Genomic DNA, 12,798 nt, shown 5'->3' on the forward strand with positions numbered 1-12,798 from the left:
GCATCCTTTTTCCAACAGAGGCCAAACCAGGCCACAAGAACCTGGCAATTACCCAAACACTAAGAAGATCCCATGCTACTGATGCAATTAATAGCAGTGGCTATTCCCTAAGTAAACTTGATTAATAGCCGTTAATGGACTTCTCCTCCAAGAACTTATTCAAACCTTTTTTGAACCCAGCTACACTAACTGCACTAACCACATCCTCTGGCAACAAATTCCAGAGCTTTATTGTGCATTGAGTGAAAAAGAATTTTCTCCGATTAGTCTTAAATGTGCTACTTGGTAACTTCATGGAATGCCCCCTAGTCCTTCTATTATTTGAAAGTGTAAATAACTGAGTCACATCTACTCGTTCAAGACCTCTCATGATCTTAAAGACCTTTATCATATCCCCCCTCAGCCGTCTTTTCTCCAAGCTGAACAATCCTAACCTCTTCAGCCTTTACTCACAGGGAAACTGTTCTATCCCCTTTATCATTTTGGTTGCCCTTCTCTGTACCTTCTCCATCGCAACTATATCTTTTTTGAGATGCGGCGACCAGAATTGTACACTGTATTCAAAGTGCAGTCCTCACCATGGAGCGATATAGAGGCATTATGACATTTTCCGTTCTAGTAACCATTCCCTTCCTAATAATTCCTAACATTCTGTTTGCTTTTTTGACTGCTGCAGCACACTGAGCCGACGATTTTAAAGTATTATCCACTATGATCCCTAGATCTTTTTCCTGGGTGGTAGCTCCTAATATGGAACCTAACATTGTTTAACTACAGCAAGGGTTATTTTTCCCTATATGCAATACCTTGCACTTGTCCACATTAAATTTCATCTGCCATTTGGATGCCCAATCTTCCAGCCTTGCAAGGTCCTCCTGTAATGTATCACAGCCTGCTTGTGATTTAACTACTCTGAATAATTTTGTATCATCCGGAAATTTGATAACCTCACTCGTCGTATTCCTTTCCAGATTATTTATATATATATTGAAAAGCACCGGTCCAAGTACAGATCCCTGAGGCACTCCACTGTTTACCCTTTTCCACTGAGAAAATTGACCATTTAATCCTACTCTCTGTTTCCTGTCTTTTAACCAGTTTGTAATCCACGAAAGGACATCACCTCCTATCCCATGACTTTTTAGTTTTCGTAGAAGCCTCTCATGAGGGACTTTGTCAAACACCTTCTGAAAATCCAAATACACTACATCTACCGGTTCACCTTTATCCACATGTTTATTAACCCCTTCAAAAAAATGAAACAGATTTGTTAGGTAAGACTTCCCTTGGGTAAATCCATGTTGACTATGTTCCATTAAACCATGTCTTTCTATATGCTCTCCGATTTTGGTCTTGAGAATAGTTTCCACTATTTTTCCCGGCACTGAAGTCAGGCTCACTGGTCTATAGTTACTCAGATCGCCCCTGGAGCCTTTTTTAAATATTGGGGTTACATTGGCCCCCTCCAGTCTTCAGGTACAATGGTGATTTTAATGATAGGTTACAAATTTTAATAGATCAGAAATTTCATTTTTGAGTTCCTTCAGTACCCTAGGATGCATACCATCCGGTCCAGGTGATTTGCTACTCTTTAGTTTGTCAATCTGGCCTACTACATCTTCCAGGTTCACAGTGATTTTGTTCATTTCGTCTGACTCATCACCCCTGAAAACTATCTCCGGAACTGGTATCTCCCCAACATCCTCATTAGTAAACACGGAGGCAAAGAATTCATTTAGTCTTTCTGCAATGGCCTTATCTTCCCAAGAGCCCCTTTAACCCCTCGGTCATCTAAAGGTCCAACCGACTCCCTCACAGGTTTCTTGCTTTGGATATATTTTAAAAAGATTTTATTATGAGTTTTTGCCTCTATGGCCAACTTCATTTCAAACTGACAGAGTTGAGTGTAAGAATTATTTAAAAGTATATCATGGGCTAGTAGAGTAGTAAAACAATTATTTTGGAAGCTAAGGATAGAGTAAAGAAGTTATTTTATTTAATCTCTAAACTTCAATCTCATACAATGCTTATGCAGAAAATCTGTAAAACATTTTCAAAGGTTTTACCAAATCTTAATGCATTTGCTCAGTTTTTTTGAACAAAATGTTATGCAATTGAGGATCCCTTTTGATGGAAATAAGCTGGGATGAAAGCAGAACTTAATAGTGTCAAGAATACTGATTCACGTGAGATTGTACCATCTCTGGTTGCTACATTGATTTTAATCCTGTATCACTTAAGGAAACTAAAGAGACTGTATTCTTAATCCAAATGGCTCACCAAGGGAACTCCATGCCTGTTAAATGTATTAGAACTGCAGTGGATTGGATTTTAACTCCCATTCGTACTATTATCAATATCTCCTTATCAGATGGCTGCTTTCCAACTAAGCTTTAAAGAAGCAGCGTTGAAACAGATATTAAAAGAAATGTCAATTTGATTCTGCAAATCTAAAGAATTACAGACCAATCTATAATCTTCTGTACTTGGGAAATTGATTGATAAAGCTGTTAACATTCAACTGGACCATCATCTTAATGATTAAAATCTTTTTATATCCTGGCTAGTGAAGGTTTTGATTAAATTAAATTATGTAGCAGCATTAATTTATCTATCAGATAAATTATTTGGATGATGGGTTAGATACAATTCTTGTTTTTCTCGATTTTAGTTCTGCATTTAACACAACAGAATAGTAGATCATTCTATTTGGTTATCTCACTTGGCAGCTTTAGGTATTTATGACTTCATATAATTGGCTTCAATCTAACTTTCTGATAGGACACATAGGGTTTTAATTGGTTCAAATAGTTCAGATGTATGGAATTTAAAATATGGTGTTCCAAGAGTTCTTTATTATTCTTTTTAACAATTATCTTAGGTCTCTATGTGATGTGATTAGATCAGTAGAAATGGAATTTATTATGTATGCAGATAATGTTCAGATTTTTTGTCCTTTGACGCTGACTGCTTTAAGGAGTTAGAGAAATTGAACTTGGGGCTTAAAGTGATATATGAATGGTTGAGACTTAATAAAAGGAGTCTCAATCAAGCTAAGACAGAGGTTTTATAGGTTAGACAACCTCATTTAGTAGCTAGCATTGGAAGTTGCCATTAATACACAGTAACAAAGTAATGATGACAGAAAAAGACCAAATGGTGTATGGTACAATTTTGGAGTTTAGTGAGGAAATAAAGACATTGGAATTTATATTTGATTCTGATTTAAGTTTTCAATCACAAATCAGTAAGACCTTTTCTCTTTTTGCAGAAGATACATAACCTAAGTCAGTTCTTGAGCAAAGATTTGATGATGATGGCTCATGTTCTAATTTTGATCAGGCACAGACTCACCCCACGCTGATCTTCAGCCGACGCGGCAGGACGCCGCCGTCGGCCCTCCCATGCGGCCGGAGCCGCGCTCTGCCTTCTTCCCGCGCGGCCAGAGGCCGCCCTGGATTCCTCTGCAGCCAGAGGCCGCCCTGGATTCCTCTGCAGCTCCGCGGTCGGAGCCACGGCCTCCCTCGGGGCCTGGGACGGCCCCGACGCCATCTTGATCTTCATGGCGTTTAGGCCACAGCCCCGGGCTTGATTGGCGGCAGGAGCCGCCCCGGGGCCTCCCGCAGCGGCTGGAGCCGCTGCCAACGTCAGGGACCGCCTCCCAGGATCTCTCCTGCCTCTTCAGCGTCTTACGCGAAGACGCTGTGCAGGCCGCTGTCCGCGGTCCTGCACAGCCCTGCTCCTGCCTGCTTAGACGCGTGGCCGCGTCTCTCTACAGGATTTAAAGGGCCAGACACAGGAAGTGTCTGAGCCCCACCTAATGACTATTTCCTGGCTCCAGCCCTATAAAGGGCTGCTCCGTTCTTCATGCCTTGCCTTGCATCGTGGTCAGTCTTCACTCTGGAGGCTCCCGCCTGCCAGAGACTATGTAAGGTCTTCTTCTCGGAGCTCCGCACCTTGATGTCTTGTTCCATGTTGTGCCTGAGGTCCATGTCCAGGTTTCTTCGTCTTCGTCCTGGTGTTCCTGCCTTCCTGATGTTCTTGCCTTCACTCCGCCTCATCCTCGCTCCGGAGCCTTCTGGTACCGGTAGGCCGGGGGTTCCCCAGATGTAGTTCCTGGGTGGACTAGGCTGCCGGTGGACGGTTATCCTGTGCTCCTGAGCCGTGAAGCCTGATGTGTGTTCCTGCGCTGTCCCGCTCCAGTCGTGGTCCGCGACCAGCCTTGGGGCTGTGTAGGGCGCGTAACGGACAGGGTGGTCCGCGACTCAGTCCCGCGGGTGGCCTGAGTAGGGCGCCCTGAGAGACAGTGCCAATGTCCTTGCCCTGTGTTAGCCTTCTGATGCCATGTGTCTTCGTCTGCCTTATCCAGCCATGTGTCTTGCTTCGGATGCCGTCTGCATCATCCCAGCCATGTATCCTCATCTTGGATGCCGTCTGCATCAACCTAGTCAAGTGTCTCGTCTGCGATGCCGTCCGCATCGATCCTGGTGTCTTGTATCCACAGCCCTGGTGTCACGTCTTCTGCCAAGTGTCTTTGTGCCATGTGATGCCGTTGCATCAACTCCAGTGTTTCCATGTCAAGGCCCGTCTGCCCTCAACCTCAGGCCAGGCCTGCTGCTCCATGCTGCTCGCAGCAGGTCCGAAAGGGCTCGGAATGGTCGGAGGATCATTCACCTTCCAACATCCTCTGATGTTTGGCCATGGGAGCTTGCCGGCCTGGCAGAGGGTAGAGTGTCCAGCCATGCGGAGCCACCGTCAACCCTTGGTTCGGCCCTGGACGGCCGGGGTCGGGCTGAGGCCCATGGGCACACGAAATCCACGGTTACACAACATTTGCCCATGCTTTTGCATGAATTTTTGTGTTGGGGATTAGTAACTGGATTTAAGAATGCTGTTTTTATGTGTGTTAAGAGATGCATTTTAAAATGTTTTATACATTTTTGGGTTTTTTTTATAATTTACTCTGTATTTTGTTATTGATTTTTAATTGATTGTATATTGCCCTGAGTTTTTGGAGCGGGCAGTTGACAAATGTAAGAAATAAATCGCTGTGAAACACATGATACAGGAAAATGTGGAAAACCTTGAGGCTGCAGTCTGGAAGTGCTGTGAGCTTACCCAAAAGCCACTGCATGGGGAAGCTCTTCCATGTTACACAGCTTATGTGATGTCTCAGATTTCCTGCAACAAGGTTCTTCTGCAGACATGCTGTCAGGGATCTACTGCTGGCAAAAATGCAAACAGTTGTTTTTCTGCAGAGAGAAAGAGGGGGGGTGGGGGTGGGAACCTCTGTTCCTACATGGGAGGGAATTACCCTTACCATCAAGTAGGATCAATGATCTTACTTCCTTTCCCTGTCTCCCACGCCTCCCATCTCTGGAGAATGTTACACTGTTGTCATATATTTCCTAATGGAAACCATAGTTTGATCTCAGCTCTTCCGTAAAGCACACTGTACTGGCGGGCACGGGTTCTATGTCTGAGGTCACAGAAGACTGCCAAGCATCAAAGCTCCCACCCGCCACCTGTTAGCATAGCTTGTTGAACACCATGGCTGAACTCAGAAGATCAGCGGCTAGATAATGTAAGGTAAAAGCTTTTACTTCTACTGGGTTGGGGAGGAAGAGAGGGAGATGGAGGGCAGCGATCTTTGCTGTACTGGGGAGCTGTTTTCCTTTCCCCTCGGGTAGGAAGGTGATCCTTCTCCCTTATCACTGCAGCACCCCGACCAAGCCCTGAAAAAATGACAAGCTTTTATCATATAGCAACCGTGAACACAACCCCGCCAGAAAGTATTGCCATGAAGCAGGTTTTGGTGGCAGGTTTGGATTGCATATCTGAGGTCATAGGAATATAAGATTTCCCCCACTGGGTCGGAAGGAAGATCCATGAAGCCCAATAAATCCTGTTTCCAATCCAGGTCACAAGTATCTGGCAGGATCCCTGTTACGATTTCACCTGCTATGCAGCCTCTACCAGCTCTGCCCTTCCCCAACTCACACCAGCCACTCCCTGGCCTTGCCCCTTGGAGGCATGGGTAGAAGTACCCAAACTTTATCCAGTGAGAAGGGGGAGAAGGTAATTTTCAACCAAAAAAACGTTTACCTGGGTAACTATTTCATAACCTGGATAAAACTGAAAAGCCTCCTCTCCATGACACCATGCGCTGCTGTCTCACTGGGAGAGTATGGGATACGGGCCTTATGCTGCGGGTAGTGCTGATATAGCACTGAGACTGAGTGAAAGACACTTTCCTTCTTATATCCCACCCTGCTTCACATGAATCCAATACCCTGAGAGAATGCAGAGCTTGTAGGAGCAAGAAAAAAAAGGATGAAATGCATTAGAAAAAAAACCAAAACAACATATATATATAGTCTGGAATGTGGTGGAGTAAACTTGTGCATGGTGTTCTGTTTTCATCACTTTCATGTATTGGTGAACTACAAGCACCAGGAACGTGATAAGGACACATTTATAGGCTATATTTCTTCATTGCTGTGCATTTTATACATGTTTATTTTTTTTGTTCTGCAGAAGTAAGTTTGAAGAATATTTGAAAAGGACAAGTGATCTTTTTTGTGTTTATGTAACATGAGTTTGAAAAACGAGCAAATTACATATTTCTGTTATATATTGCTGTTTTACGTTAGTTTGATATGCTACAATAAAAATAAATGTTTGAATTATGTTAATTTCCTACTAATTATTTCTCACTGCAACGCTAAAGAGCAAACAACGTGAAAACCCCCAGTCTGTGAGGCACAGTTTTTCCGAAAAAATTTGGTACTGATGGGGGATAATATACAAACAAGATTATTATCATTCTATGCTAAATGTCTTTCCTATGTAGATAACAGAATGGTCCAATTCTATGAGTTGCCACTTTGTAGTGTGGTATCCTGCAGAGTTTTGCATTATTTTTTTTCTTTTTAAATTTGTTTGATGCTTGCTTCTGACCAAGTTTTGCTTCAGGTTAGGTGGCAATTGGAAAAGGAGGAGGGAGGAAATATTTCTTTCAACAAGTGAAGCAATTCCCCACAGTTTTGCAGCATTTGCCATAGCTGTAAAATCACAGGAAACCAAGGGTCTTTGATTAAAAGAATAATGAACACAAACTATGAAGAACATTTGGCATGACTATGTAGTGAGCACAATTACTTTGGTGATATTGTCAATTGTCTCACGGGAAATGGCTTGTGCAGTGCATAAAAGATCCCTAATGAGGGGGCAGCCGGAAAGAACGAGAATAACCTTGCTGTGGAAGGGAGAGGAAAATATAGGGAGTAAATGTTTTCCTCTTTGCAGACCAAACTTTTAACAAAAAACGTTCAGATTATTCAGTTTCTCCCTCTACAATCTATTTTAAAATACAGAGTGACAATCTAGAATTGAAATACGATATAGAAGAATTATAAAGGACTTCATTAAACTGGCGCCAATATAAAAACAAATGAACAAAATATTGTAATTTGCCTTGGAGAAACACCACATGGATCCAAAACAGTTTCTCTCATCAAAATATCTAAAGCTTCAGCACCGACTTGCAGCACAGGCGTTGTAGGCCTTATTGGGCACAAAAGGACAGGATTTCTTTGTGCACATTCTGTTACAGACCAGTTTTGTTTTTGCCTAGTTACTTATTGAGAAAGTGAAATAGAAATGCAAACCTTAATGATAACTTGAAAGACCAGAAGGGAGAGCTCTTTGAAACGCTAAGTTTTTTCTCCCTAGATATGTTGATACATAGCAAAGACTGCATCTTCAACAGGCTTGTTTGTGGTTGTGTGTCCATGGCTCAGCACACTAACCACTGCAGTATGCTCCAGAATGAAAGACGTTAAAAACTGCGATCTCCATTCACCCCAGGTCTATTATTAAACCACACTCTCTTTCCTGCCCCCTTCCCCAGCTGTTTCTTATTTCTGTGAGATTTCCATTAGGTTTCATAAATAAACTTTGCATGTGTTTCAATTGCTAAAATATGCCCTACCCTCTACATTTTAAAATGTATTTTATACCACATCTCCAGAAAAAAGCTTTCCAAGGCGTTTGCAACACATCATTGCAAATACAATATTTCTCCTGAAAAGCAATGCAAAAGTTAACTTCTCGAATGCTTCTGCTTCACAGGAATCCTGTCACACATCAGACATGCCATCTAAATACAATACTCTAGTTGTAAAATTTTGAGAACGGAAGGCAGTAGCCTTTCAGTGGGTACCTGAGTAGCTGGAAGGCTGACGTGTACTCTTCAGATTCCCAGACCTTCTTTTCCATGCATGCACAGTGCAGCTCTCTGACCTGTGACTCAATAATAAAGAAAACCCGCAGAAGTGAGATGTTTCATAAGCAGGAGGAACTAGGCTTGTTACTTACTAGGGTTCTGTCCTGCTTGGGACACTACAGATAAAACTGGCAGCTGCATTACTGAGTATGGACAGGAAACCTAGACATCTCACCTAAAACCTTATTCTCCGATGACAGCAGCTCAAAGGGGTCATATGCACATGGGTCTTGTGCACTGTCAGACGACCATCTGGAGTGCTTTTCAGAAAAAGCTTCTTGGCTTGCATGGGAATGGAACCATGCGACAGCCACTCAGTTTAACAATCAGCAAAGACAGAAAATGAAAAAAGAACTCTGAAAAGGGGAGGAAAAGACAGTGGTGCGACTCCATTGAGCTACTGTCATTAACAAATAAACATTACAGATAAATGATGTCACTTTCTCTTAAGATGAACCTTAATAGAGCTCAGATACAGGACTAAGCTAAGGGTTGTCTTCAAATAATAAGGAGTAGAGAGCGATCCAAAAGGTAAAAAAAAACAAAACCCCAAAATGAATGTTTCCATCAGCTGTATCTCCCCATTTTATCATTTTTTCTTCTTTTAAGCTTTTAATGGAAACGAAACAGAAAGAACGACCCTAGAATCCCATAGAAAATAGCCCCAGGAAAGCTGGGCTTGGGCTTTACCCCGAGAAAGGTTAGATTTCATAACCTAATGAGAGGCAGTATCAAGACAGCAATGTTTGGTGTACGTATGGACTGAACTCCATCTTGGAGTCTTGCAAATCTGCAAATTTATTTTGAGGAGGTTGACTTCAAAATGGCAACTGACATCACCATCAGGCAAACAGCAAGGGCTCCGAGATGCCCTTTTGGGATGACTCCGGAAATAAAGTAAAAACAAGAAATGCAATCTCATAGTCAATTTGAGAATGGTACATGTTCTCATGGGCACGCTAGGCTTGCTCGTGTCAAAACCAACAAAAAGATGGGTGGATTCTCTAAGGGTTTTAGTCTATTCCAGGTACAGGGACACAGCTCTCCAGTGAATAGGGTACGGCTTCTCCCTTAAGAGAATCACGACACAAGAAAAATGATAGAAGGATGACTGACTAAGGCTGAATTTCAATACCATCACAGGCAAAAAAATCAGCATCATCTTGCTGTGATAAAATTTAGGGCAAGTCACTAAGGCCTGTAGTTCACTGACGCTACAACTGAAGAGACTGTCATCCCTGATGACCTTCTAGGAGAGACACCTAAGTTCATAAGAGTTGAGGTGCTCAAAAAGGGTTTTCAACAGTTAGGATAAAACCATAATATCCCATCACACTGCAAGATCGTTTCTGAAAGGTTTCAAACGACTCAGATACTGCATAAGCCTGAAGACTAAATAGGATTTCTTTCTGCAAAGTGCTGGCAAAGCTGTAATTGCAGCCAAATGGATCCTAAGAGTCCAAGTTTTAAGTCCATAATTTCGGTGTTTACTGGACTGCCGTCACTTATTGCAACAGGGAGCAGCCAGGAAATAAATGACTTCGCCCCCAGTTGAATCATCAAGTGAAACCCATAACCCAGATTATGGGTCTAATTTACAGTTGCGGCTGCAGATGTCAATGCTTTGGTCCACCTCCAGTAAGAACAGATGTGCTTCAGAACTTAATACAAGAAACTATGTTCTTACATAGCATGGCTATCCCAAAGCCTTGTACACATACTGCAATAATTACCATTACATTCCTAGTAAAACAAAGTCTCCATTTCAGGAACTACTTTTTAAATCTTGGCATATTTTTCCTCTGCACAGAGGTACAGACAACTTTTTTAGCTGTGAATAAAGCAATTTCATCTAATATTGCTGTACATTGTTTTAACCTTTGTGTCTTGATCATGTTGCCATTGCTAACTGCACAGTTCCTTCTTACACCAATCACAATAAATTGTGTAATTCCAGCTTTCAGTTTCACAGGCTATTATAAAGTTTAGCAGCAGAATGCGGGAAGGCCCATGGAGTTTGTTTTTAATTACAATTTGTCTAATTCCTGTGACTATAAGGCAAATATCAACAATAGTTTTGTATGGGACTGCTCTTACACAGTAAAAGAAGGTTGCCAGAAAAATCTACTAGGCTGTCAAATTTCACTGAATTAATGGCTGAAAGATCAGCATAAGGTGGTTTATTCTGTGTTAATAGTTTACTGAATCAGCACTCACCTGTCTCCCTAAGGGATATTTGGGAAGCAAACATGTAAACTCATGAAGGCACTTCAGAACAGGAATGTAATTTTTATGGTAAGCATGTAAATCTTCAAGCAAAGTCTGTGCCACATCCTACAAAAAGGGACAAGTTAACTCTTTCACTTATATTACAATAATAATGATAATTAAAAATTAAAATGATAAATTACTACATATCTGATAATTTCCTTTTCTTTAGGACAGTAAGATGAATCCAGAACAGGTGGGTTATGCATTCCTACCAGCAGATGGAGACAGAGTAAACTGATGTCATAGGATATACATCCCTGCAGTTACATCAGCCTGCCAGTATTCTCTTCAAAAGCACCTGTGGAAAAACTAGCGAAAAACTTGATAAAAAACAGATAACCATTTTAATACTCAGCCAACAGACAACATTGAGCTCAGACAAGAATATAACACTAGTCTAGAGACTGGATTAACACTTACCAATAAGCCCTGTAACATGTAGGCACACAGGAGGATCATTATACAACATATAGCAGCCAAGGGAGGGGAAGCTGGATTCATCTGACTGCCCTAAAGAAAAGGAAATTATCAGGTATGTAGTATTTTCTCATTTATTAGCGTCCAGTCAGATGAATCCAGAACAAATGGGATGTACCCAATTACTCCCGAATAGGGCAGGGGGGCTGCCCATGGTCCAGTCAAAACTGCACATGCGGAGGCTGCGTCCTCCTGGGCTTACACATCCAGACCATGATACCTGGACGGGTGTGTAAGGAGGACCATGTTGCAGCTCAGCAACTGTCGACGGGAGACAATAATCCAACTTCTGCCCATGACACTGCCTGAGCTCGAGTTACCGAACCCAACTAGGTAACGGCTTCCCAGCATCCATGAATGCAGTCATAATTACCTCCTAAATCCAGCGAGCTATTATAGCCCACAAAACTGGCTCTCCCTGTCTAGTACTGCCATGAAGGACAAACAGGCGATCTGAATTATGCAAAGGTCCAGTGACCGCTAAATACCTGATAATATGCCGCTTGACATCCAAGGGCCGCAACAGATGAGACTCTTCTACATCTCTCTCCCTGACCAGAGATGGCAGGGAGATATACTGGTTCAACTGAAACTCAGAGACCACTTTCGGTAAAAAGAGAAACGGCTCCTGGTAAGAGACGACCTACAGCTCAGAAACCCTACGCACAGAACAATTTGCACAAGGAACACTGTTGTCAAGGTCAAAAACCGCAAGGACAGAATACATAGCGGTCGAAATGTAGGGCCTACCAAAAACTCCAAAACCAAATTGAGACTCCATAGGGGCACTGGAAACTGAAAGGACGACGAAGATGTTCCACTCCTTTCAGAAAACCGAATCAGAATGAGCCGACAAAAATCCATCATTGACCGGACACCTGAAAAATTCCAAAACGAACGGTATCTTGACCAAACAAGGAAGAGTACTGTGATGCTCATACAAGGTCTCAAACACTCTCCAAATCCGTCCATAGGCCAAGGAAGTGGAGAACTTTCTAGCTCTTAGCAAGGTGAAGATCACTGCCACAAAATATCCACGTTTCAACTCTGTCAAGGGTCATAGCATAAGACAAAATAAAGTCAGATCTTTGTGAAGGACATGCCCCTGCTGCAACAGGTTCCAGTGCGCTAGAAGTCGAAGAGGCGAATCCACCAGGAGCCTCCACAGATCTGCATGCCACGGTCTCCTGGGCCAATCTGGAGCAACCAAGAGCGCTATCCCTCTGTGATGTTTGATCCTTCAAATCAATCTAACATGAGCCATGGAGGAAAGGCATAAAGCAACTTGTCTTCCGACCACTCCTAAACTAGGGCATCGATCCCCAATGACCTCAGATCTCTTCTGCACTGAAGAATCGCGAAACTGATACAGTGCGCAAAGTCATCAACAGGTCCAGGTACGGGAGGCCCCAGTGATCACGAATCAGCTGAAACTCCTTATCTAGCAATGCCCATTCTCCTGGGTCCAGACTCTCCCTATTGAGAAAATCTGCTCTTACGTTGTCTTAGCCTGCAATGTGCAAGGCTGAGATCATCTGGAGATGCACCTCTGCCCATTCCATAAGATGATCTATTTTCTGCGACACTTGCTGACTCTTGATACCTTCCTGCCGATTGATTTAAGCCACAGTTGTTGCTCTGTCCGACATTATGCAGACCAAGTGACCCTGCAGTCTGTCACTGAACTGTGAATATGCCAACGGGACTGCCCAGGCCTCCAGGTGATTGATGTTCCAGAGAGACTCTCTGCACTCCAGCGCCCT

The 12,798-nt window shown here is 42.8% G+C and overlaps 1 protein-coding gene across 3 annotated transcripts in view; it reads right to left on the bottom strand.

Moving 5' to 3' along the window:
* The window catches only part of ORC3 (origin recognition complex subunit 3), a 211,015-nt gene that overhangs the window by 106,697 nt on the left and 91,520 nt on the right, over window positions 1-12,798 (bottom strand). For 2 of the 3 annotated variants that reach the window (XM_029595436.1, XM_029595434.1), the window contains exons 12-13: window positions 10,505-10,621; window positions 8,225-8,310 (exon numbers count right to left, since the gene is read on the bottom strand). In XM_029595436.1, the coding sequence (XP_029451296.1) occupies window positions 8,225-8,310; window positions 10,505-10,621 (203 nt within the window). The remainder of the gene's footprint in view (window positions 1-8,224; window positions 8,311-10,504; window positions 10,622-12,798) is intronic. The other variant, XM_029595435.1, reaches the window with a different exon arrangement.

This window comes from Rhinatrema bivittatum, chromosome 3, assembly GCF_901001135.1.
Source record: "Rhinatrema bivittatum chromosome 3, aRhiBiv1.1, whole genome shotgun sequence".
Taxonomy (NCBI): Eukaryota; Metazoa; Chordata; class Amphibia; order Gymnophiona; family Rhinatrematidae; genus Rhinatrema; species Rhinatrema bivittatum.